The sequence below is a fragment of the Entelurus aequoreus genome, linkage group LG01 (genome assembly GCF_033978785.1).
Source record: "Entelurus aequoreus isolate RoL-2023_Sb linkage group LG01, RoL_Eaeq_v1.1, whole genome shotgun sequence".
Taxonomy (NCBI): domain Eukaryota; kingdom Metazoa; phylum Chordata; class Actinopteri; order Syngnathiformes; family Syngnathidae; genus Entelurus; species Entelurus aequoreus.
In genome coordinates, this window is record NC_084731.1 from 66,332,072 (window position 1) to 66,359,145 (window position 27,074).

General features: G+C 41.4%; 1 protein-coding gene across 3 annotated transcripts in view; it reads right to left on the bottom strand.

Annotated features, from left to right (window-relative positions):
- LOC133655921 (uncharacterized) overlaps window positions 1-27,074 on the bottom strand; it is a 49,186-nt gene that overhangs the window by 3,405 nt on the left and 18,707 nt on the right. For all 3 annotated transcript variants that reach the window (XM_062056568.1, XM_062056576.1, XM_062056585.1), the window contains exons 3-11: window positions 10,605-10,689; window positions 10,228-10,377; window positions 5,706-5,791; window positions 5,486-5,622; window positions 5,314-5,407; window positions 2,943-3,054; window positions 2,649-2,875; window positions 2,401-2,572; window positions 2,125-2,252 (exon numbers count right to left, since the gene is read on the bottom strand). In XM_062056568.1, coding sequence (XP_061912552.1) covers window positions 2,125-2,252; window positions 2,401-2,572; window positions 2,649-2,875; window positions 2,943-3,054; window positions 5,314-5,407; window positions 5,486-5,622; window positions 5,706-5,791; window positions 10,228-10,377; window positions 10,605-10,689 — 1,191 coding nt within the window. The remainder of the gene's footprint in view (window positions 1-2,124; window positions 2,253-2,400; window positions 2,573-2,648; window positions 2,876-2,942; window positions 3,055-5,313; window positions 5,408-5,485; window positions 5,623-5,705; window positions 5,792-10,227; window positions 10,378-10,604; window positions 10,690-27,074) is intronic.

Here is a 27,074-nt window from a genome sequence, read left to right on the forward strand (position 1 = left end):
AAGGCAAACCTGACAAAGTGTCACATAGACCTTAAAGGCCTACTGAAACCTACTACTACCGACCACGCAGTCTGATAGTTTATATATCAATGATGAAATCTTAACATTGCAACACATGCCAATACGGCCGGGTTAACTTATAAAGTGACTTTTAAAACTTCCCGGGAAATATCCGGCTGAAACGTCGCGGTATGATGACGTATGCGCGTGACGAAGTCAGAGTAACGGAAGTTATGGTACCCGTAGAATCCTATACAAAAAGCTCTGTTTTCATTTCATAATTCCACAGTATTTTGGACATCTTTTGCAATTTGTTTAATGAACAATGAAGGCTGCAAAGAAGACAGTTGTAGGTGGGATCGGTGTATTAGCAGCGGACTACAGCAACACAACCAGGAGGACTTTGTTGGAGCGCTAGCCGCGCTAGCCGCCGACCTCACCTTGACTTCCTACGTCTCCGGGCCGCCAAACGCATCGGGTGAAGTCCTTCGTCCTTCTGCCGATCGCTGGAACGCAGGTGAGCACGGGTGTTGATGAGTAGATGAGGGCTGGCTGGCGTAGGTGGAGAGCTAATGTTTTTAGCATAGCTCTGTGAGGTCCCGTTGCTAAGTTGCTAAGTTAGCTTCAATGGCGTCGTTAGCACAGCATTGTTAACCTTCGCCAGCCTGGAAAGCATTAACCGTGTATTTACATGTCCACGGTTTAATAGTATTGTTGATTTTCTATCTATCCTTCCTTCTATCCTTTATTTTTTTGTTTCTATATGCAGTTAAAGCACGATGCTATCACGTTAGCTCGTAGCTAAAGCATTTCGCCGATGTATTGTCGTGGAGATAAAAGGCACTGAATGTCCATTTTGCGTTCTCGACTCTCATTTTCAAGAGGATATAGTATCCGAGGTGGTTTAAAATACAAATCCGTGATCCACAATAAAAAAAGGAGAGTGTGGAATCCAATGAGCCAGCTTGTACCTAAGTTACGGTCAGAGCGAAAAAAGATACGTCCATCACTGTCTCTCAAGTCCTTCACTGTAACGTTCCTCATCTACGAATCTTTCATCCTCGCTCAAATTAATGGGGTAATCATCACTTTCTCGGTCCGAATCTCTCTCGCTCCATTGTAAACAATGGGGAATTGTGAGGAATACTAGCTCCTGTGACGTCACGCTACTTCCGGTACAGGCAAGGCTTTTTTTTATCAGCGAGCAAAAGTTGCGAACTTTATCGTCGATTTTCTCTATTAAATCCTTTCAGCAAAAATATGGCAATATCGCGAAATGATCAAGTATGACACATAGAATGGATCTGCTATTCCCGTTTAAATAAAAAAAATCATTTCAGTAGGCCTTTAAGTCTTGGGAAGTCATGGCAACAGACAGGACGATGTGGAGAAACCTTGTCCGTGAGGGTGCCGCGCAATATAATGACGACCTCCGCCATGCTGCACAAGACAAGCACAGACTAAGAAAGGAGAGAGCATCCACCAAACAGGCCCAACCCAAACCCACCACCACTACATTCCCTTGTCCACATTGCCCCAGAATAATCGGGTCCAGAATCGGCCTCTACGCCCACCTGAAGACCCACAAGGACCAGGAAGGAGGACAGTCATACTCGACCACGAGTGACCGCCGATGATGATGACTGTGTACTACTCTGTTCACTACTGTTTACTACTGTGTACTACTCTGTTCACTACTGTGTACTATTGTGTATTACTATCTACTACTGTGTACTACTGTGTACTACTCTGTTCACTACTGTTTACTACTGTGTACTACTCTGTTCACTACTGTGTACTACTGTGTATTACTATTTACTACTGTGTACTACTCTGTTTACTACTGTGTACTACTCTGTTCACTACTGTTTACTACTGTTCACTACTGTGTACTACTGTTCACTACTGTGTACTACTGTTTCTACTACTGTGTTTACTACTGTTCACTACTGTGTACTATGTACTACTGTGTACGACTGCGGTAACTTCTCACAGACATTCCCGCCATGTTTGATGGAGGTAATTAATGGAAGCAGCTGATCGCCGTGATGGAACTGAAATGAATCGCGATCAGGATCATCTAATGGCCCAGCCCTAGAGGAAAGTATATTCTTATCGACGTACCTTGAGGAATTTGATGAGGTTATCAGCCGCTTGGGATGCAGACATCTTTCCTGGTCTCTTGCGTCCTTGTGCAGATGGTGGCAGGAGATGTAGCAGCAGCAAGACAGCAGACATGTCACTGTCCCAGCCTAGGGACCAACAATCATAGAATCACCATGGCCGCTTGTAAACTGTCATACCATTCTCCATGTCATAGAATCACCATGGCTGCTTGTAAACAGTCATACCATTATCCATGTCATAGAATCACCATGGCTGCTTGTAAAACAGTCATACCATTTTCCATGTCAGCGCCTGACTTGGCATTGCACATCAACTCCAAAACCTCTGTGGTGGGTACCAGTCCATGGCTTTCCCTCACAATTTTTGCTTTGAGACTGTTGGACCACGTCTCCAAGAGTTTGTTGGCGGTGACCTCGCCAAACAGGAGTCGGAAGTCTTGTTCAATCTGGAATGGCAAAGATAAAAGTGCAGAGTGATGAGGTGGACCGTATGGTGCATGGAATACTCCAATTAACCTTTACCAGCCCTGGTGTGTCCAGATACCGCGGGAAGACTGAGAAGACCTCTGTGGACTTCTTGTCGTCTTTCACCATTGAACGACGATAAATGAAGGTGGCTTTCATCTTTTCACGAATAGTGCCTTCATCAGAAGAGTGCTTTAGAACCTCCACAGCTGCTTCCACTTCCTGGTATGGCAGGACCGTGTCCGTGTTGAAGGGTCTTGACCGACCTTTACCCGGCCCACCATCTTCAGAGAAGGCACACTTGTCCTCATCTGTGGCTACAAAGTCCATCCACATCATATGTAAACTTACTTTTGGGAGTTTTCTCAACCGAGACACTTCTTCCCTCTGCAGTTTTTCTTTGAATTGTCTTCAACCGCCACGCCAGGTATCCTGATCCTCTCTCTGGATCGTAGTAATGTTCCTGTGAAAATACATGCAGACTAAGACTAAGCCTACGTATATGAAAGACGTATTTTCTTGTCCACACGCAAACTTTTGTCTACAGCTCTCTTCAAATAGACAATCATTTGACGATTGGGGTCGGAGGACAGGGGCGCCGAAAAGGGGGGGTAAAGGAGACGGATTCTAGGGGCCCATGATGGAGGGGGGCCCAGAGAGGGCCCTAATGATGATGAAATTATAATACAGGGGGCCCTGTAAAGATTATTTTCATGGGGCCCAAAATCCCTAGCGGCGCCCCTGTCGGAGGAGTCTGATGCAGAACGTCACGGAACAGTATCGCCACCAGCAATATCCACAGTCGTTCTGTTGGGACTCCACCGTGCAGCGGAATAGCGCAGACTTTTACGAGATCTGGCCTAAACATGTGATAAAGTAAACACTGCGGAACGTCTCGAGTACCTGAAAGAATCACCTTATGCAGCTAGATTTACATCATGTGGGCTGATTTGAAAGATAATGTACATGCCATTGTACATCTAGTACAGGGGGCGGCAACCCAAATGTTGAAAGATCCATATTAGATCAAAAATACAAAAAAACTAATCTGTCTGGAGCCGCAAAAAATTAAGTCTTATATATCTCTTATAATGAAGGCAACACACGATGTGTCTTTATTAGTCTACTATCAAAATGACTTTAAAAGTCTTATATAAGTGTTATAATGAAGACAACACATGATGTAAGTGTCTATATTAATTATATTAGCCTACTATCAAAATTACTTTTAAAAGTCTTACATAAGTGTTATAATGAAGACAACACATGATGTAAGTGTCTATATTAGCTATATTAGCCTACTATCAAAATGACTTTAAAAGTTTTATATACGTTTTATAATGAAGACAACACATGATATAAGTGTCTATATAAGTTATATTAGCCTACTATCAAAATGACGTTAAAAGTCTTATATAAGTGTTATAATGAAGACAACACACGATGTAAGTGTCTATATAAGTTATATTAGCCTACTATCAAAATTACTTTAAAAGTCTTATGTAAGTGCTATAATGAAGACAACACATGATGTGTCTATATTAGCCTACTATCAAAATTACTTTAAAAGCCTTATGTAAGTGTTATAATGAAGACAACACATGATGTAAGTGTCTAAATTAGCCTACTATCAAAATGACTTTAAAAGTCTTATATAAGTGTTATAATGAAGACAACACATGATGTAAGTGTCTATATTAGCCTACTATCAAAATGTGTCATTTTGATGCAAATCTTCTTTGATAGAAATGTTGAAATGTAATAATTATTCTACACATTTTTACAACATTGGAAAACATTAGTAACACTTCTCAAAGGGTGAGATAACTCCTGGAAATGACTGACTTAGAATGGCCAAAGGTATAGATGTTTGTGTCCAGGTTAAAGGAAACGTCTTATACTAATAAATGTATTACAATCTTTGCGAGCTGGGTAAATTTGCTGTGGTCTGGAACAACATGGAACACAAACAACTATTAGAAATGCAGCCAATATTACATACAGATAATGTGTCATGAGACATGCAAATATAAATTAAATACACAGAGGACATAAGTAAAGGAAATTAAAAGAGCTCAAATATACCTACAAACGAGGCATATTGAAGCAATATGTACATACTGCTAGCCTAAATAGCATGTTAGCATGGATTAGCTTGCAGTCATGCAGTGACCAAATATGCCTGATTAGCACTCCAACAAGTCAATAACATCAACAAAACTCACCTTTGTGCATTCACACACAGTATAAAACATTTGGTGGACAAAATGAGACAAAGAAGGAGTGGCATAAAACACGTCTTTCTGTGGCAGCGTCGGAGAAAGTTGTACATGTAAACAAACTGTTGCGTCACAGTCCACACAACTACGGTGCGTTCAAGGACCGCTGAAATTCGTAGGACAAAACGGCGCTCGTCAGTGAAGCATGAAAAGTTAGGAAAATTAGGAACGTTTGTGTCATGTTTGTCATATTAAAACATAAAATATATATATTACTCTTTTTCCATTTTTATATATTTTTGAAAAAAGCTGAAGGGAGCCACGAGGGCAGTGCGAAGGGTTGCCGAACCCCGGTGTAGTACATGACAGTGATGCTGTTTTTCCATCCGTCCATCCATTTTCTACCGCTTACACTCCACATGCATGGTTTTATTGAAAGTATCTATGGTGGTGAGGACATGGCTGCAATATTCAGTCAACAGTGTGTTAAATGTTTTACTTACATATCCATGTTTGGAATATGGGTCTTCCAGATATGGAAAGAGAGCAACAATCCCCCGTGCATACATCACTCTCACACTTTTAGGAGGAGACGTCCTAATGGAAAACATCCATTGTGACCATCACTTAATACAATATTAACAATGTTCCTTTACAGCCTTCATGGATTCTTACCCGTGTGTTTCTGTCATCTCAGCAGCAAGGATGTTTATCATCTGTCTCCTGGTCGCATTGGTCAGGGATTTGGTTTTTGCGTACTCTTTCATGACGCGTTCACCACCGGGCTTTGTCATTAGGATGTTCTCAATCAACTAGATTCAAATCAAACATGAAGCCAGGAAATGTTCAGCGCTCGACAACATCCAGACTAGACTTCACAACAAAGTCCACCCACCGCTTTTGCATCATGACTTGGCCTTTGAGGTGGACTTCTTCTGGCAGCTTCTTTCCCAGTGTCACACATGGTAAAGTTCAGAGTAACTATCATCAGGTACAGCGGGTGAGGAAAATGACGTCACCCATGTGCACAAAGGAATATGGAAAAAACTGAATCATTAACGGGAACTGTAAATGCTTCCACCCCATCCTTAATGTAATGTGTAAAGATATACTGTATTTTCCAGACCATAAGGCACACTGTCGATGAACGGGTCTATTCAGATAGTCGCACCGGATTATAAGGCGCATTAAAGCGGTCATTTTATGATTTATTTTCTAAATGTAAAAGACTTTCTTGTGGTCTACATCAGGGGTCCCCAACCTTTTTTGCACCACGGACCGGTTTAATGTAGGCATTTTTTTGACGGACCGGCCTTCCATGTGTGGCAGATAAATATAGCAAATAAGTGCATGAAAAATGAATACATGAAAAAACTCACCATAACGTTGAATTAGTGGGAGCCCCTGGCCTTTTCCCTTTGCAAAAAAGCTCTCCATAGACTTGTTTTTTTACTCATTTAGCTAGTAGTGGGCTTTTTTTGGCTTTAGTATCTGATGGGTTATAGGTGATACATCACATTCAAGGACAAGAGCATGGATATATAATCAAGCTAGAAATACTTGTCATATATATTTCTGTGGGTTTCTATTTCCATTCTAAAAGTTATGTATTCAAATTTTGTGCAATATTTAATACATAGATACACTAATGTTAGCTTTTTTTGCTCTAATTTTCCGTGCGTAAATACATCCATTATTGCTAACTACTTGTGTAATAGGAGTATGTGCAATAATACCAGCACTTTAACTTACTAGGCCAAAGAAGATCTGTATTTTCTACCTTCAGCACAATTATTATATGCAACAATTTAGCACTTCTCCATCTGCCTTATGCACTTTAACTACTATGGTCACTTTGTTCATGGTCTGCCCTGATCTTAGGTCATCAACCTGCCGCGGACTGCAGATGGAACCTAGCTTTTGGCTACGATTTGGCACCTTTAGATTTTATATGTTTATAAAAGTGCATTGTCCCATGTAACAAAGATGTAACAAATATAGCAAATGCCAACTTCATATCAGGAGTTTTATAAAACATCTATGAACAGGCTTATTGGTGTGTCTGGTGGGACTGGCGAAAGTTAAGTATGAGAAAATGCGGTCGGTTTTAAATTATTTAACGCCTGGTAGCAAATGTGTCACGGACCGGTGCCGGTCCCCGGACCGGTGGTTGGGGACCCCTGGTCTACATAACATGTAATGGTGGTTCTTTGGTCAAAATGTTACATAGATGATGTTTTACAGATCAACAGGATGTGCCATTTTGTGGGCGGTCTTATTTACGTGCCTCCACTTCGACAGCGTCTTCTCCCCGTCATCTTTTTCATACCGGTAGTCTTTAGCGCTTCTATAGTGAGTCTACTGATAGACGCGCTATAATAATAACACTGTATGTTGAAGCACAGTACGTCTGACTATGGTAGACGTAATGCTCCGACAATCCATCAAGCGGTGTAGCTTGATGGATGCTCCCACCCGATCCTTCATGTAATGTGTAAAGATATACTGTATTTTACAGACAATAAGGCGCACCGGATTATAATGCACACTGTCGATGAACGGGTCTGTTCAGATATATTTTTCCACAACAGTCGCACCGGATTATAAGGCGCATTAAAGGGGTCATATTATGATTTTTTTTTCTAAATGTAAAATACTTCCTTGTGGTCTACATAACATGTAATGGTGGTTGTTTGCTCAAAATGTTTTACAGATCATCTTGAAGTCGCTTTCTGACAGTCTCTTCAGGATGTGCCATTGTGTGGGCGGTCTTATTTACGTGCCGATTGGTACCAGGCCGCGCAAGAAAAAAAAAAAAAAGTTTTATTTTTTTATTAAATCAACATAAAAAACACAATATATACATATTGTGTATGTAAATGTCAATATAAATCAATACAGTCTGCAGGGATACAGTCCGTAAGCACACATGATTGTATTTCTTTATGAAAAAAAAAAAAAAAAAGAAAAAAAAAATCCCCCCCCCCCTCCCGGTCCGTGGGACACATTTTCAAGCGTTGACCGGTCCCCAGCTACAAAAAGGTTGGGGACCACTGGTCTACATAACATGTAATGGTGGTTCTTTGCTCAAAATGTTGCATAGATGATGTTTTACACATCATCTTCAAGTCGCTTTCTAAAGTCTCTTCAGGATGTGCCATTGTGTGGGCGGTCTTATTTACATGCCTCCACTTCGACAGTGTCTTCTCCTCGTCATCTTTTTTGTACCGGTAGTTTTTAGCGCTTCCATAGCGAGTCTACTGACAGATATAAGTTATACCTGTACGCTACTTTGTAATAGAACTGGCAACAGCGGAGGATGAACGCCCCACAACAAGAGGATAGAGAAAAGGGAGCTTATTGACTACGGTGCAGACTACAATTGTGGACCAATTGCCGGGATTTTAGCAGATCCCAAATACACATCAGCAGGTATCAATAGGTTAAAAAAAAGTTGGTTTTAAATGATAAATAAATGATAAATGGGTTATACTTGTATAGCGCTTTTCTACCTTCAAGGTACTCAAAGCGCTTTGACAGTATTTCCACATTCACCCATTCACACACACATTCACACACTGATGGAGGGAGCTGCCATGCAAGGCGCTACCAGCACCCATCAGGAGCATACAATTATTATTTTGCATTATATTGTAATACAAAACGCCAGATAATGTCTCCTAATAGCTGCCATTTTGGGGTCCTTATACACACACCATAATAATAACCGTCAGCTGAGATAGGCTCCAGCACCCCCCCCTCCCCCCCCGGCGACCCCCAAAAAAGGGACAAGCGGTAGAAAATGGATGGATGGATGAATGTTGAAGCACAGTACGTCTGACTATGGTACCCATGATGCTCCGACAATCCCTCAAGCGGTGCAGCTTGATGAATGCTCCCACCCAATCCTTCACGTAATGTGTAAAGATATACTGTATTTTCCAGACAATAAGGTGCACCGCATTATAATGCACACTGTCAATGAGCGGGTCTATTCAGATATATTTTTACACAACAGTCGCACCGGATTATAAGGCGCATTAAAGGGGTCATATTATGATTTTTTTTCTAAATGTAAAAGACTTCCTTGTGGTCTACATAACATGTAATGGTGGTTCTTTGCTCAAAATGCCGTTTTGTGGGTGGTCTTATTTACGTGCCTCCACTTCAACAGCGTCTCCTCCCCGTCATCTTTTTCATACCGGTCTCTTTAGCGCTACCATAGCGAGTCTACTGATACACGCGCCATAATAATAACCATATGTTGAAGCACAGTACGTCTGACTATGGTAGCCGTGATGCTCCGACAATCCATCAAGCGGTGCAGCTTGATGGATGCTCCCACCCAATCCTTCATGTAATGTGTAAAGATATACTGTATTTTCCAGACCATAAGGCGCACCGGATTATAAGGCACACTGGTGATGAACGGGTCTATTCAGACAGTCGCACCGGATTATAAGGCGCATCAAAGCGGTCATGTTATGATTTTTTTCTACAATAAAAAGACTTCCTTGTGGTTTACATAACATGTAATGGTGGTTCTTTGCTCAAAATGTTGCATGGATGATGTTTTACAGATCATCTTGAAGTCGCTTTCTGACAGTCGCTTCATGATGCGCCATTGTGTGGGCGGTCTTATTTACGTGCCTCCACTTCGACAGCGTCTCTTCTCTGTCATCTTTTTCATACCAGTAGATTTTGGCGCTTCCATAGAGAGTCTACTGACAGATATAAGTTAGAACTGTACACTACTTTATATTAGAAATGGCAACAGCGGAGGATGAACGCCCCACAACAAGAGTATAGATAAAAAGGATCTTATTTACTACGGTGCGGACTACAATTGTGGACCAATATCCTGGATTTTTGCAGATCCCAAATACACATCAGCGGGTATCAATAGGTAAAAAAAAGTTGGTTTTGCATAATATTGTAATACAAAACGGCAGATAATGTATTTTAATAGCTGCCATTTTGGGGTCCTTATACGCGCACCATAATAATAACCGTATGTTGAAGCACAGTACGTCTGACTATGGTAGCCATAATGCTCCAACAATCCATCAAGCGGTGCAGCTTCGTAGCTTACCAAAGTCGTACGAAAACATTTTGACAAATGTTTGAGCGCCGTGTGTAATCTTTATTCTCAATGAAACATCAAAGTTTTGGTGTTGCTTGCTAGCGTCATTTATTGAATAGGCATCAACCTGCAGTCCACACAAATCTCTTATGTGGTCACACTCATCACTACACCACGTACCAAATAAAATTGCTTCGAGGTCGGTAAGCACAACCAGAATTAATACATTAGACGCACCGGGTTATACTGTAAGGAGTACTGTCCATTTTTGAGAAAAGATTTTAAGTGCGCCTTATAGTCGGAAAAATAGGTTATGTTAACTGTCAGTGATTACCAAGTTCTTCATTGCTCAGCATGACTCTGAAGGTTCCAGTTGACTTCTTCACGACTTCTTCAAAGACGGCCGCGTCAACTTTCGTGTCAGGCGGGTCATACACCTTCAAATCTGACTGTTGGCTGTGTGGTATGTGGAACTTTAGGCTCACTGAAGTAATATGAATGAAAAGGAAATGAATATTACAAAAAGTGAAATTGCATGACATTCTGATGAGAACCATGGGGTGGAATAAGTCAACCCATGTCAAAATGCTTCCAAGTTCAAGCTGATAGCAAAGGTTGTTGCAGCACACAAGGATTAACTTAAGTCAAGTTTGTCATGATAAATGAGATGTTTTTATAATTGTACAATAGTAACATTCTGTCATGACTGACCTTCTTCCAGGAAGGCATCGAATGTTGGCTCACACATGCTGAGATACTTCTGCACCCCGCTAAACACAACACGCAGCAACATGTTCTGTTCGTACAAACAAAGAGAACACATCAATAACCAAGACAACGGTGAAGGAACACTTACTGTTTTTATATCAAATACAAACATGACTTGAACGGTAATATTACTACAAACCCCAAAAGCAATGAAGTTGTCACCCTTTAATGGTAAATAAAAAGAGAATACAATGACTTGCAAATCCTTTTCAACTTATATTCAATTGAATAGACTGCAAAGACAAGATATTTCATGTTCACACTGAGAAACTGTTTTTTTGCAAATAATCATGAACTTAGAATTGAATGGCAGCAACACATTGCAAAAAAGTTGTCACAGGGGCATTTTTACCACTGTGTTACATGGCCTTTTCTTTTAACAACACTCAGTAAAGGTTTGGGAACTGAGGAGACACATTTTTGAAGTGGAATTATTTCTCATTCTTGCTTGATGTACAGCTTAAGTTGTTCAACAGTCTCCCTTCTGATATTTTAGCCTTCATATTGCACCACACATTTTCAATGTCTGGACTACAGGCAGGCCAGTCTAGTACCCGCACTCTTTTACTATGAAGCCATGCTGTTTTAACACGTGGCTTGGCATTGTCTTGCTGAAATAAGCAGGGGCGTCCATGATAACGTTGCTTAGATAGCAACATAAGTTGCTCCAAAACCTTTTTGTATCTTTCAGCATTAATGGTGCCTTCACAGATGCGTAAGTTACCCATGCCTTGGGCACTAATACACCCCCATACCATCACACATGCTGGCTTTTACACTTTGCGCCTCAAACTATCCGGATGGTTCTTTTCCTCTTTGTTTGGGAGGACACCGCGGCCACAATTTCCAAAAACAATTTCAAATGTGGACTCGTCAGACCACAGAACACTTTTCCACTTTGCATCAGTCCATCTTAGATGAGCTCGAGCCCAGCGAAGCGTTTCTGGGTGGGGTTGAAAAATGGCTTTGGCTTTGCAGAGTAGAGTTTTAACTTGCACTTACAGATGTAGCGACCAACTGTAATTATCGACAGTGGTTTTCTGAAGTCTTCCTGAGACCATGTGGTGATATCCTTTACACACTGATGTCGCTTTTTGATGCACTACCGCCTGAGAGATCGAAGGTCACGGGCATTCAATGTTGGTTTTCAGCCTTGCTGCTTACATGCAGTGATTTCTCCAGATTCTCTGAACCTTTTGATGATATTACGGCGCGTAGATGGTAAAATCCCTAAATTCCTTGCAATAGCTGGTTGAGAAATGTTGTTCTTAAAAAATTTGTTCAGACATTTGTTGACAAAGTGGTGACCCTCGCCCCGTCCTTGTTTGTGAATGACTGAGCATTTCATGGAAGCTGCTTTTATACCCAATCATGGCACCCACCTGTTCCCAATTAGCCTGTCCACCTGTGGGATGTTCCAAATAAGTGTTTGATGAGCATTCCTCAACTTTCTCAGTCTTTTTTGCCACTTGGCTTTTTTGAAACATGTTGCAGGCATCAAATTCCAAATGAGCTAATATTTGCAAAAAACTACAACAAGGTTTTCCAGTTCCAACGTTAAATATCTTGTCTTTGCAGTCTATTCAATTGAATATAAGTTGAAAAGGATTTGCAAATCATTGTATTCTCTTTTTATTTACCATTTACACAACGTGACAACTTCACTGCTTTTGGGTTTTGTATATAGTAGTATGAATACACACCAGGGTTGAATGTATGCCATCTAGAAAGACAAACTGACCAAAGGATAAAACATTTTTTTGAGTCATGGTAAAAAGGCAACACACATTAATTAAGTGAAGAAGTGAAGTCATACGTTAGAAATAGATTTTGATCCTATGTAATGGAAGCAAAGGTTTATCAATAATACAAACATTGATTTTTTTATGTACTTATTCTTTGATTGGTTTGTAAAAGCTAAATTACATTTCACATGTCGCCTATTGACTTAAAAAAAACATTTGTGGAAAGCGTTGCTATTTTACATTACACTGACAGAGGGGCTGAACATTTTCTTTCCAATCCGAAATTCAGGCTGGTATCGGCGATACCGATCTGATACTTTGTGCAAACATACTTGTCTGCTAAAATGTAAAAAGTAGTATATTTCAAATATAACATATCCCATTCCATAAAGTATACAAGTCAGAGTTCTTGATTTCAAATGCTGAAGTATATTGAGGTAGTGACGTGAATAACAATATAGTCAAGCTATTAAAACAGGACAAAATCATACAAAGTACACGAAAGTGCTGTTTTAAACCATAAAAAAGGAAATGAGTAAAATTATAAAAGCATTCAAATAAATTTATTATTAAGAATTACTATTAGCATAAAAACTCATTCACAATTCACTTACATGAAGATAACGTGAAAATACTGAACATGTTCTGTATATCACAACAAAAATTGACACTTTGCCTCATTTATTGTGTTCCTGTTAATGATTTTTATTATCTCAAATAACTGAAGAATCAAAAGCATCGTTGATTTGAGAATCAATATAACAGCATAAAAATCTGGTATCGGCAGTATCGATATTTCAGTTTCGATCCGCACATCACTAATAAATTTGACAATCAAATGTAATAGCCAATATTGTAGCATATGTCCTTGTTAATATATTAGTGAGTGAATAGACTGATAATTGTGAAAGCAGAAAGTATAAACAACATTAGCATCCTGACAAAAAGACACATTAAAAAAACAATGCAGTGTTTTTTAGGGTTTTTTTCCCTGCTGTTTCCCTTTTTTATTGGACAAATACATTTGTCACCAATGCCAACGTGTATTTGTCTTACCATGACCTCTATTTGTGTGGAAAGTATCAGGGCCATAAACAAAAAATTACCATTATTTTTTGTTTTTCTTGTAATTCACAAATGCACGATATTAGTTCCTAACAACAGTTACAATTTCCTAATATTTCAATAGGGTTCAGCATAAAGTTAAAAGTTTATGAAATATCCATCTGAAAATATAGCAGTGAATGATTTTTCATTGAGTTGTGCGACATACCTTTTGAGTAAATCCACCATAACAAACGTCTCCACACCGAGCGGTTGGCGGTAAGGGTCAGCCAATCATCAAGAAACACTTACAGTACATCTATAACGCTTCAATGTGCCTCAAATCTATAAAGATAAATGTGTCTTTTTATGCAATCAAACAATAAAAGATTTGTAAGGAAAAATAATGAATTTTAAATTTTAAAGAAGATTTGCAAACTAAAATAATGGATTTGAAATAAAAAACAGATTTAAAAAAGTTTTTTTTTTACTAAAATACTATTTTAATGTGATTGTATAAATACATGTACCTATAGATGTTCTCATTCATCAGGTCATTGTATTCTCAGGGCATGCAATCGATCACAACTGGACTGTTTGGTTGGTCTTAGAAGACGTTTGTGTCAAGACTTGGTCTATGGCGTGATTTGTTCTCCCGTGGTGCAAATGATGTGGACCGGACGTGGCTTGGAGGTGAGTACATAATTTAATATAAGGACAATAAAAAGGAATAAACAAAAGGCGCTCACAGCGGAGGTACAAACTTGACTATGAAACAAAACACTAGCACAAAGGCAGAACTAAGACATAAAACAAAACTTGCAAACTACGGCTTGAATAAGGAAAACTTACTTGGAACCAGAACAGGACATGAAAAAGAGCAGCATGGATCATGAACAAGGGGGTGTAGAAAGTGTGTCAAGAGTGATGTCGCCAGCCCGACTGCCTGGCAACAATGGCCTTAAATACTAGTGACATGATTAGTGAAAACAGGTGCGTGACTCAAAATGTGAAAACGTGAGACAGGTGCGTGACATGAGGATGTGAACCAGGTGAAACTAATGGTTACTATGGTGACAAAGCAAGGGAGTGAAGACAAGAACTAAAAAGTGTCCAAAAACCAAGCAAAACAAAAACATGATCAACACAGACATGACAGTTTGGCCTCTCATCCAAGTTGGCTTCACCAGTTCATGACCATAAAATTAGATTGGTCACATCTAATCTAGAAACTGGTGCCAGAAACCCAACAATTTATACTCTAACACCAAGAGGGTGTGCCTGGGCAAGAATGTTTTCGCCCTATCGAAGTGAGAAAAACAACTGTTGAGATGCAAAAGAGCAACTGTAAAGGCCAACGGGCCGGACTGCGACTACTGATTCCTTCCGCCCTCACAAGGGTATTCTCCCTCCTATGGCTTGTACTACGAATCAAAATCAAGTTATCGTGGAACTCTTGTTTGTTTTACCAAGTCAATCATTAAAAATGAGGGATAAAATTTACTAAAGATTAATAACTTGATTAGTCAGGATTTTCCAGTGCTGTCAGGAGAGTTAGGGCGGGGGTTAGTTTTTTGATTTGTAAGCAAAATCTGTATTTTGGTTTAACCCTTGTGTAATGTTCATATTGTTGTTACTCAGCCAGCATGTGTGGGTCTGATGGACCCGTTGCATTTTGTGGCTTTTAATGCCTCACAATCAAACACTTTTATGTTAAAATACTGAACAGATGTTTACCTTATCCCAATTACAAGCAGTATAAACAATTTATATGGTTAATATTTGCCCTTTACATTTGTTAGGTCACATTTATAACATATTATTTAAAACATAATAAAGAAAATCAATTAAAATCAAGATATGAGTGGAAACAAATTTACAAGTGAAGCAAGGTTTTTCAAAACGACTGACTTTTATTTCTTTGAACTGGAAATTTAACCCATTCAGGTGCACAAAACAAGCTGAACACATTAACACAGAGTAAACATATCAGCCAAGACAACACATCAGCCCCATTGAACACATGGCCTTTAGCCACTAGCCTATACAACACATGAGGGGCAGAGCTTTACTGTGTGTGTGTTGCAGATATACTTTTTGCATTTGATGCATGTATATTGTGTTTTCCTGTCCATCTTGGGTCCGCACACTTCGCACCGCTTCCGCTTCTTCTTGTTGCTGGTGTTCACAACCTAGAATAATGAAAAGATCATGAATTTTACTAACACCTCTCTCTCTCTCACACAAGACATGAGTGCCAGACATGTACTGCAACAGCATCACACACTAACTTCAGGCTCTGCAGATTGTGGTTCTGTAGGTTGGGTGCACAGGGCATCAGCATTCTCCTCCTGAATCCTCCTCACCATGGCTGCAGAGGCTGGGGTTCTGGGGATACCGTATTTCCTTGAATTGGCGCCGGGAATATAGTATTCGCCTGCCTAGAATTACAGCCGGGTCAAACTCGTTTCGCAAAATAATTAGCGCATGCTTGGCACTTCCGCCGGGTCAAATATGAGTCATTAAATGACTCCCGCCTCCAGGTGGTAGAGGGCGCTAGTGATCCTTCTTGCGACTACCAGTACTGCAGGAGACAGGTACTGCAGAAGAAGACAACAAGCAGCAAGCATGCAGCAATTGTTTGCTTGCACTTTTAACATGGAGGATTACATATCTAAAATAAAACCGTTTTCTAAACTGGACTTTCAATCGAAGCAGGAGGTAATAATTAAAGGAATATCTCCAGAGACTTTTAAAATTGAAGAAAGATTAGAAAGACTGCCTTTGATCAGAAGCAGCTGCACATGGACCCATCTACAAGTAAAGGTAAGATCATAATAACGTTTTTTTTATTAAATGTGTTTTTAATGATAAGGTATGCGCCGGAGTGAGAAGAGGTTTTAAAATAATTAGAGCATGCTTGCTCATTCCGCATGGTTTTGGTAACCGCAGGAGTGAGAAGAGGTTTTAAATTAATTAGCGCCCCTGCGGCTATTCAAGGAAATACGGTATGTTTTCTTCTCTCGATTTGTGGTCTCAACAATGCCTTTCCCAGATCCTCAAGAAAGAGCCGTCTTTTCTGGTGCTTCACTTGTTCCCACTCTGGGTTCAGTGCCATCCAAATGACAAAGGCATTGTACGCTGAGATGTCCAACATGTCAAAGAATATCACCAGTGGCCAGCGTAGAGTCCTCCGTTTGCAGCTGTAGGCCGTCACCAGCTTGTCCATGTTGTCTACCCCTCCTTTTGTGGCATTATAATCCATGATGATCTCTGGTTTGTGATGTTCCTGGTGACAGATTCTTCCATCTCCATGCAGTGTACTCATGAGTACCACATTCTTGCCTTTCTTTGCACATAGGATACCAGGGATGTGTCAGCTGTGTATACAAACTTGGAAGACTTGACAGGCCTGTTCTTTGAAGTCAGCAGTTGAGGTGGGAGCTCTGACTTGTTTTTCCTTATTGTTCCTACCATGGTCAGCTTCCTCTTCAGGAGCTCCTGTCCCAGTTTGTGCGAGGTAAAAAAAATTTTGCATATGATGTTGTGTCCACTGAGTCCCTGAGACATGTCAAGAACAACTCTCATTCCTTGGTTTTTCTCGGGGGTTTCTCCATCAGGTTTTCCTGTGTAGACTTGTAAGTTCCAAGCATATGAGGAAGTGGCATCACAGGCAGCCCAGATCTTATACCATACTTTGCAGGTTTGGATCGTATATACTGCCGAAATGGCATCAGCTGTTCATCAATGGTGACATTTGGCCCAGGGTTGTACAGCAGGGGGAGGCGGCGCACCCACTTGTCCCACACTGTCCTGATGGCAGCTAGTTTGTCTCTCTGCGGTCGAGCTGGTCTGTCATCTCGGTTGTCAAAGCGGATAATCCTGGAAATGATGTGAAAGTTTTCCAGAGACATTGTTGCACGGAAAATTTCTCTGCCAGTTTCTGCATCCCACAGGGATTCTGCGGATTCCTCTTTGTTAAAGTTAAAGTTAAAGTACCAATGATTGTCACACACACACTAGGTGTGGTGAAATTTGTCCTCTGCATTTGACCCATCCCCTTGGGGAGCAGTGGGGAGCAGTGGGCAGCAACGGCGCCGCGCCCGGGAATCATTTTGGTGATTTAACCCCCAATTCCAACCCTTGATGCTGAGTGCCAAGCAGGGAGGTAATGGGTCCCATTTTTATAGTCTTTGGTATGACTCGGCTGGGATTTGAACTCCAACCTACCGATCTCAGGGCGGACACTCTAACCACTAGGCGGACCTGAAAACTCCAGCAAGGATGAGAACTCCGAAGTAAGTATGTAATTGGGTTTGGTACATTTCCTTCCACCTCTCTCCAAAAACACATCTTCCTTCTAAATTAGTGCAGTCAATAATAATTTCCCGGATGGAATCTGGGATGAAAAGCTCAAAAGAAGACTTGATGTCCTGTCTGTGAGTAACTGCCATCCGTGTTGGCCCTGGTTGCATCCTTTTCACATTGACAGCCTTGCGGGGTGGCTCTTTTCTTGGGCGAGAAGACCATTCAATTGCAGAATTTTTTGACATCCATATAGGGACGGCGTGGCGAAGTTGGTAGAGTGGCCGTGCCAGCAATCGGAGTGTTGCTGGTTACTGGGGTTCAATCCCCACCTTCTACCTTCCTAGTCACGTCTGTTGTGTCCTTGGGCAAGACACTTCACCCTTTGCCTCTGATGGCTGCTGGTTAGCGCCTTGCATGGCAGCTCCCGCCATCAGTGTGTGAATGTGTGTGTGAATGGGTAAATGTGGAAATACTGTCAAAGCGCTTTGAGTACCTTGAAGGTAGAAAAGCGCTATACAAGTAAAACCCATTTATCATTTATTTCCTCACTTGCTCCATGCTGACTGGCTTGTTCTGGGCCTGGGGCTGGCTGCTGGGTCCTGGGGCTGGCTGTTGACGGCTTGGTCCTGCGGATGGCTGCTGACGGCCTGGTCCTGTGGCTCGTCTTTGTTTTGGAACTGGCTGATGCTCAATCTCATCATCTTCTTCAGAGTCACTGTCAGACTCTGAATTTTCAGAAATGTGATCCTCAAATTCTGAATCCTCTCCCTCTACATCATCATCAAAAACTTATCTCTCTTCCAAAATCAATTCCAGGGCCCTCTGCACAGAGTACCTTTTGGCCATCTTGATCGGTTGTGATAAGAAACCACACTGGCAAAGCTATAATTATAGTGTCCCGCCTCCAATTTGTAGCAGATAGAGTGTGAGAAAATAAAGATTCCCGCAAGACAGAGGGTCAAATGTGCGAGAAAATGAGAGCAGACAGTGTTGACAAACAATGTTGCAACCTTGTGTGGGAACTGCTTCTTTTGTGTGTCTGCACCTGCGGTTACCACACAAGGTTGCAACATTGTTTGTCAACACGGTCTGCTCTCACTTTCTCGCACATTTGACCCTCAGTGGACCCGGACATCTTATATGTAATAGAAATATGTAGGGGGGGTGTATGGTGTGTGATCATTAAATATGTATTCTGATATATGTTCTTCACAGAAAATGAGCCGAAGTCAGTGAGTCTCAGTTTGAAAAATTAATTAATTGTATCATTATTCTTTTAATAAAAAAATAAAAACGGGTCCCACAGACCCGAACACCACACAAGGGATACATACATACATACACATACATCCATATATATATACATATATATATATATATATATGCATATATATATATATATATATATATACACATATATATATACACAGGTAAAAGCCAGTAAATTTGAATATTTTGAAAAACTTGATTTATTTCAGTAATTGCATTCAAAAGGTGTAACTTGTACATTATATTTATTCATTGCACACAGACTGATGCATTCAAATGTTTATTTCATTTAATTTTGATGATTTGAAGTGGCAACAAATGAAAATCCAAAATTCCGTGTGTCACAAAATTAGAATATTACTTAAGGCTAATACAAAAAAGGGATTTTTAGAAATGTTGGCCAACTGAAAAGTATGAAAATGAAAAATATGAGCATGTACAATACTCAATACTTGGTTGGAGCTCCTTTTGCCTCAATTACTGCGTTAATGCGGCGTGGCATGGTGTCGATGAGTTTCTGGCACTGCTCAGGTGTTATGAGAGCCCAGGTTGCTCTGATAGTGGCCTTCAACTCTTCTGCGTTTTTGGGTCTGGCATTCTGCATTTTCCTTTTCACAATACCCCACAGATTTTCTATGGGGCTAAGGTCAGGGGAGTTGGCGGGCCAATTTAGAACAGAAATACCATGGTCCGTAAACCAGGCACGGGTAGATTTTGCACTGTGTGCAGGCGCCAAGTCCTGTTGGAACTTGAAATCTCCATCTCCATAGAGCAGGTCAGCAGCAGGAAGCATGAAGTGCTCTAAAACTTGCTGGTAGACGGCTGCGTTGACCCTGGAAAAAAGAGCTGGACTGCTGCTGAGTGGTCCAAAGTCATGTTTTCTGACGAAAGCAAATTTTGCATTTCCTTTGGAAATCGAGGTCCCAGAGTCTGGAGGAAGACAGGAGAGGCACAGGATCCACGTTGCCTGAAGTCTAGTGTAAAGTTTCCACCATCAGTGATGGTTTGGGGTGCCATGTCATCTGCTGGTGTCGGTCCACTCTGTTTCCTGAGATCCAGGGTCAACGCAGCCGTCTACCAGCAAGTTTTAGAGCACTTCATGCTTCCTGCTGCTGACCTGCTCTATGGAGATGGAGATTTCAAGTTCCAACAGGACTTGGCGCCTGCACACAGCGCAAAATCTAGCCGTGCCTGGTTTACGGACCATGGTATTTCTGTTCTAAATTGGCCCGCCAACTCCCCTGACCTTAGCCCCATAGAAAATCTGTGGGGTATTGTGAAAAGGAAGATGCAGAATGCCAGACCCAAAAACGCAGAAGAGTTGAAGGCCAATATCAGAGCAACCTGGGCTCTCATAACACCTGAGCAGTGCCAGAAACTCATCGACTCCATGCCACGCCGCATTAACGCAGTAATTGAGGCAAAAGGAGCTCCAACCAAGTATTGAGTATTGTACATGCTCATATTTTTCATTTTCATACTTTTCAGTTGGCCAACATTTCTAAAAATCCCTTTTTTGTATTAGCCTTAAGTAATATTCTAATTTTGTGACACACGGAATTTTGGATTTTCATTTGTTGCCACTTCAAATCATCAAAATTAAATGAAATAAACATTTGAATGCATCAGTCTGTGTGCAATGAATAAATATAATGTACAAGTTACACCTTTTGAATGCAATTACTGAAATAAATCAAGTTTTTCAAAATATTCTAATTTACTGGCTTTTACCTGTATATATATTGTGGGAAGCAGATCAGAATCATATCCATATTTAAGTGTACTTCTTTCTAAACTCCTATAGTCATATAAAGAATAGCTAGTATTCTTCCTTCTTTTGAGTCTCATAGTAAGGTGTCGGCCTTCTAGATTGGAATGTGTCAGAGTAGAGATAACTCGGAGTAGTCTAAACAAAGGGAGTGGGGGCGAGGGACAGAGATCACGGGACTTCACGGGGGTTTGAGGGGAGACCGAGCTAGACCGGGCGAGGGAACGCTTGTGTACTGGATTGGTCTCACGTTTGTCCTCTAAGCTTGGAGAATAAACCACAAAATACCAACTACTGCCTGTTGATCGAATATAAACATCAGCTTATTGCCAGAAAAAGAATCTGGGAGAGACTAGCAATTTGAATTCCCCATTGGAGGAATGCTGGTCAATGCAACAATTTGGGGGCTTCGTCCGAGATGGCACGCTGTTGATTGATGACTTCTTGCAATCTTCTGGACAGACTCAAATGGCCAATACAAGGTGAGCAGAGCCTTTTTATATAAAATCTGCTTTAGGAGTCTGTCCTGAAGTCTGTAAGTCAAACACTGTTTTGTAATCCCAGGCACAGATTGGTGATTTTGATAGATTGATTGCATTTTTGCCGAGCCTGCCATTGCATTAAAATTGTAAATAAGTGGTCAACTCAGGCCATTGTGTCTCGATTACGTGACGGGCAGTTTCATTGACGAGTGAACTAATAGTTGGGTGTAGCTTACCCTGGGAATTTGGTCGTCCCTTAATGAGTTCGGGTTGCAAGATCCCAGTGACGATAATAGGGCACTGAAAGGTAAGGAAAAGGCTGGAGGCCATTTGTAAAAGGTACAATAAAGACTCCCGGGTTGCAAGATCCCAGTGACGATAATAGGGCACAGAAATTAAGGAAATATAGACACAATGGCCTTGGAGTGTGACAAACAGAAATGTGATGGCAGCGGGGGAGGAATGTGATGAATCATTACTGTTTAATGATCAATTGAATGGACGGTTGTCGACAATGGAATTAGCAGGTAGAGTAAAAAAATAAAATAAAAAAAAATAAAAAAGAGAACATTCCTTGAAAGGGTTAAGAGGGAGTTTACGATACTCGAAAAGTCGTGAACTCAAACGTCTGGTAAATTAAGAAAAGTAACTGGAAGTTTTATGGTAAAGTGAAACGCAGAGATAAGGGTAGGTGCAGCTTTTTCTTGTGTGTGTGTGTGTGTGTGTGTGTGTGTGTGTGTGTGTGTGTGTGTGTGTGTGTGTGTGTGTGTGTGTGTGTGTGTGTGTGTGTGCGTGTATGTGTGTGCTGCAGGTTGCGCGTGCTCGTGTGTGTGCGTAAGCGTTTGCTTGCTCATGTGCTTACATGTGCGTGTGTGTGTGTGTGTGTGCTGGTGAAAATGGAAAGGGTTGGTGCTCGAGAATTTAAGAGTTTGGCGTATGATAAAAGTAAACGGGGATTACGTGGAAAAACGAAATGCAGCAAAAGAACCGATGATTAATGAGACAAATAGGACAGAATAGACTGATTGGTGTTTTGCCTGCCGCCGCATGCGCAAGACAATTCAAACGACCCGCCCAGACTTTGACAGTGAGAAGGAGAGAGAGAGAAAAAGAGAGCAGGTGAAGGAAGATTGAGGGTGAAGAGGATGGTTTGAGAAAATATGGGAAAAGGATGTTTATAACCTTACGTTACGTGAATGGTTTCTAGGTGAACAGAAAATAGAAACATTGTGTGAAGTGTAAGGAAGAGATGGATACAGGATGTTGTTTGTAAAGGAAAACGAAAGTGAAGAAAAGATGAGAAAGTGACAAATGAAGGTATTCGTAAATGGTATGCTGTTGATTGTGGTTAGCTGCAAGTTTGTTTATTTGTTTGTTTAGTTGTTTGAGTGAAATGGGAAGAAATCAATAGGAATAATTAGATGCAAAATGGAATAAAACTGAGTGCGATAGATAATGAATGAATAAATGAAATAAGTGTATTTTGGTCATATAATCAACCATCAACCATTTTGTGGGAGCAGTTTAACAGTACAGATTAGACAAATTAACAATCATACACATTTACACACAGAAAGAAAAAGAATGACCGAAAAACGAATAGGCGGAAGCCAAAGCTTATATTGGCCTATCCTATACATTCACTGAACATTAAATTACCTGGAACATCAACGTTAAAAGAGAAAGTATTAACCCCTTATTTTGCACGTCTGACCATTTTCCTCCAGCAGAGGGCAGTGCACACCAGACATTTTTGACACATACATTAACAATAGGGGCCTACTTCAATATAAGTCTCTTGCCGATGCATACATGCAAGCCATTGTTGACCTTGCTTTCCCACCTGTACCTCAGGGAGGGAACCTTTGGCCAAACACTTTGGACAAAATTAACCCTGATATACACGGTGCCAAAAACAACATATGGCAGGGACATTTTATTCATCCCATGCAAAATTGGGCTAAGCAAAGATGAGAATGATAAGGTTAATGACAGAGCAACAAGGAAACGACTACTTAAATTACAGATCGCTGAAGATAAAAAGTTAAAAGAACCAAAAGGTCAAAGATCAGCTAGGGTATATTCAGCAGTGGGTGACCTTGCTTTTGAGTTCCAACAGGTGGAGGAAAGAATCCTCAACAGACGTGCGACCAGACGGTTGGACTCGGGTGGTGGACAACGAAATGCTTCAAAGCCGGTCTGGGGTAGAAACTGTTTCGGCTGTGACCAGCCTGGTCACTGGAGTCGTGACTGTCCGAACATTTCCGAACAGGAAAGGTTCCGTCGTGCCGACAAACGAACACGAAGGCGTGGCAGAGGACGCCCACATCAGGAGCCCCAGCAGGAAGTACCGACAGGACCCCTGCTGGACATGAGGGTCAACGGCAGCCGCCCATTCGATTCTGAATGCAGAGGTACCAAAAAAACTGTGTGCTTCCTCTTTAAAGGTCGAAGGCTTCGCTGGGGTCACAAGAAGGTTACCTGTCACCAAACCACTTCCGGTTCAGATTGCTGGACCTCCTTTACAGACTGTAACCTGACATTCAAATCGCACAGAAGGAACCTTCCTGGTGTTACCTGACGGCTCAACCACCAAGCTGAGACACCACTACACAGGCTCCTCCATGAACTCATACCACAGCCTGAAACAACAGGAATGGCTGACATCCAACTGCTCTAACAGTGAAAACCCTGGCAGGCTGAGATGCTTCCGTGTGTTCTGCCACCCGACTCACCATATGTTATGATTACCAGTTAGACACTCATACCAGGAGACCTTTGACTCCTTTTTATATTTATATATGTTGGAACTCAAGGTGTGGCTGCTCATGTTGACCTATCTTTGCAACAGCTAGCATGGTATAAGATGGACACAATTGATGTCCCACATTGTTCCCTTGCTCTCTGTCTCGCCTACAAAACCAAAGAACTTAGGTCCAATGATAAGACACGGCGTAGCTGCCACAAATTACACCGACACCCAAATACCACATTTTCAATTGTTTAGGTTTAGCCCATGGTTATGTTAAACACATAACATAACTTTAGACACCTGTAGGCTATGAGGAGCTAGCAGCTACACAACAGCTGAGCTAAAACGACACATTACACATTTAAGCATATCAAATAATTATAGTTGCTCATTACATACACATAGTTGCCATGGCAGAAGTGTGATAGAAAGTATTCAGTAACAAACGTGTCCGCATCATTCAACTTTCTACAACATGAGCTTGACTTAATGAATTATTGGGGCCACCAGGTGTGGTAAAAATTCAAAATACTATTGCTAAAGCATCCGCCATAAGGGTAGTATTTTTCTAGTATTGGTGACAATATAAATATAAGCATATTTCACCATATTGAATAAGTTACATAAAAGTTAGGGTTTAGTTGAGTTTGAGTTATTTGTGATATCGCTAAGGGGTCCCCTACCCTAACACCAAACCCAGTGGACCATAGAGGCTAAAGAGACAATCATTGACCTCAAACATGACCTGTCCTCCGCTACTTGACTATTAGCTGACCTTTTTCTTAGATGTTTCTGAAAGTGATAGTATGACTAACACAGTCCTTTTTTCAGAAACAGAAGGGGGTGAGTGAGGGTGGATACAGACTCCTTGGAACAAAATCGACAATCATCCGACTCTGACACATTCATAGTTTTAACATTTTTCCCGTGGGTAAGAAGTTATAACTAATTTTAATTTGAAAATAACGATTTTACATATCGATAGTAGTTTAGTAGATCAAATTTAGAATATGGAGGAGGTGAGGGTGAACCATGTATAGTCTTTGATTTCACTGATATGATCAATACGGTACAAGGGAAAGGTACGTACTGATTTGTGTTGACAATCACAGTGGTTGGCCGGAATCAACAACAACCTCAAAAGAGGATGCAATATCAGTAATTAAATGACTTGTGAATGACCTAGTACCCCGACATGGTTTCCCCAAAAAGATTAGGTCAGACAACGGCAACCATTTAAAAAAAATACTCACTTAGCCTTGGTCGAAAAGGCTTTCGGACTAGAACACAGGTTTGGGGTACCATCGTCAGTCCCAAGGTAAGGTTGAAAGGATGGACCAGAACATCAAAAACTAATTGGCTAAAATCTGTGCACAGACCAAATTTAATTGGATTGACATGTTGCAATTAGCGTTAATGATCATTCGAAGGTCCGTGAATAAAACTGTTTTACTGCCCTTAGAGTTTTTCACCCTATGAGCTGCATACAGGTCAGAGCTTCCCAGGACCAGCAGACCCATGGAAGGAGGAATCAGCGTAAAACCAAAATGGTATTTTACACAAAAAATTGCAGAATTTGTGTGCCAGTTCTTCTGTACAGATTCCCTTCCGCCCGCTGAGAGGGTCAAGATCAAGGTCATCAAACGCAAGTGGACGGAGCCCAGGTGGACTGGTCCCTTCAAGGTCGTAGAACGGACGTCCCACGCCCTTCGACTGGCTGGTAAAGGAGACACCTGGTACCACCTCTACCTCTGGAATACTGCTGAAGAACCTGACAGATTAACCGGGGGATGTCATTGCTGACATCGCCACTACATCTGCCCCTCTTGACCCCCTCGCCACATCATCTGCCCCACAGCCCAGGAGACGAGAGAGATTTTCTACCTACATTACTCTTTTCAACTTCTATATTGTATATCCTTGTGTGAGACCAATCCAGTATGCTAAATGTTTCTTAGTTGTTCTTGCTTGTTTTCAGCATAACTATATGTGTCGTTACATTAAGTGAAAAGTTTGATGTTTATCCCTGTTTTGTTACCTAAATTACTCTGATATTGATAGACGAAAGGCAGGATGTTACACCCGACTAGTATTCCCTGACGGACTGGTGCTTGGGCGTGTTCTACTGTCTTTGTGTCTCAGTTCATCCTTCCTGACGACAGTGACTGACAAGTGTCTAAGAACATACAGCGGACTTTAAATAGACTGGGTCAAAGGGGATAGCAAGACTTATTTTTTTACCTGTGCAGTGTGATTAAGTACGGGGGACACAATAGCTATTACCGTGGTAATAACCTCTATATTTGTTACGACCCAACCCTGAACCATTGGTGTCGGATGCAGACAACATACTATGGTAAGTGGTGCCCATCGTTTTATGTTGTTTTGGGGGTTGACCTGACTGATACAGACTCTAAAGGAATTATTCAAATTAATGTCCTTGAGAGGGCGTTAACTACCTCTACACCCTCTGTAGCACCTAAAGTACCACCCCACCTCGGTGGTGTTTCAAAGGCTCTCACATCTGTGCGTGCTAATGACATCACCACCGAAGGCCTGGTAACTTTGACCTTAGGAGCGGGTGCAGACAACCTGTGGCTCAGGTGGATGCCAAAACCTGGGTGACTGTGTTGCTTCTTCCGCTGGACGTCCCTTTTCCCACACTTACCCCGCCCCTTTTAAGTTGACTGACATGTGTACCCTTCTGTTGACAATGCCACCCGACTTCTTCCCTTTGTGGCCCAAAAGCTGAATTACACGCGTTTTCAAATTACAGGACCCTCTTCGTCCCCCAACAAATTGGGTGACATTAACCGTTACTGGTGCACCACACTGATAGATGGCTCTAGGATAGGCCCTTGGGCACGAGCTGACTTATTCTGGTGTTGTGAGGAGCACAGATTGTACATTAGAATCCCGACGTCAGCCGTTGGGCTTTGTGCTATGGTTAGACTGGTGACCCCAGTCACCAAATTAACACCCCTTGGAACTCCTGTTTCAGCGGCCTCTCTAACTCCCCGCCGCCATTGAGACTAACAAACCTGA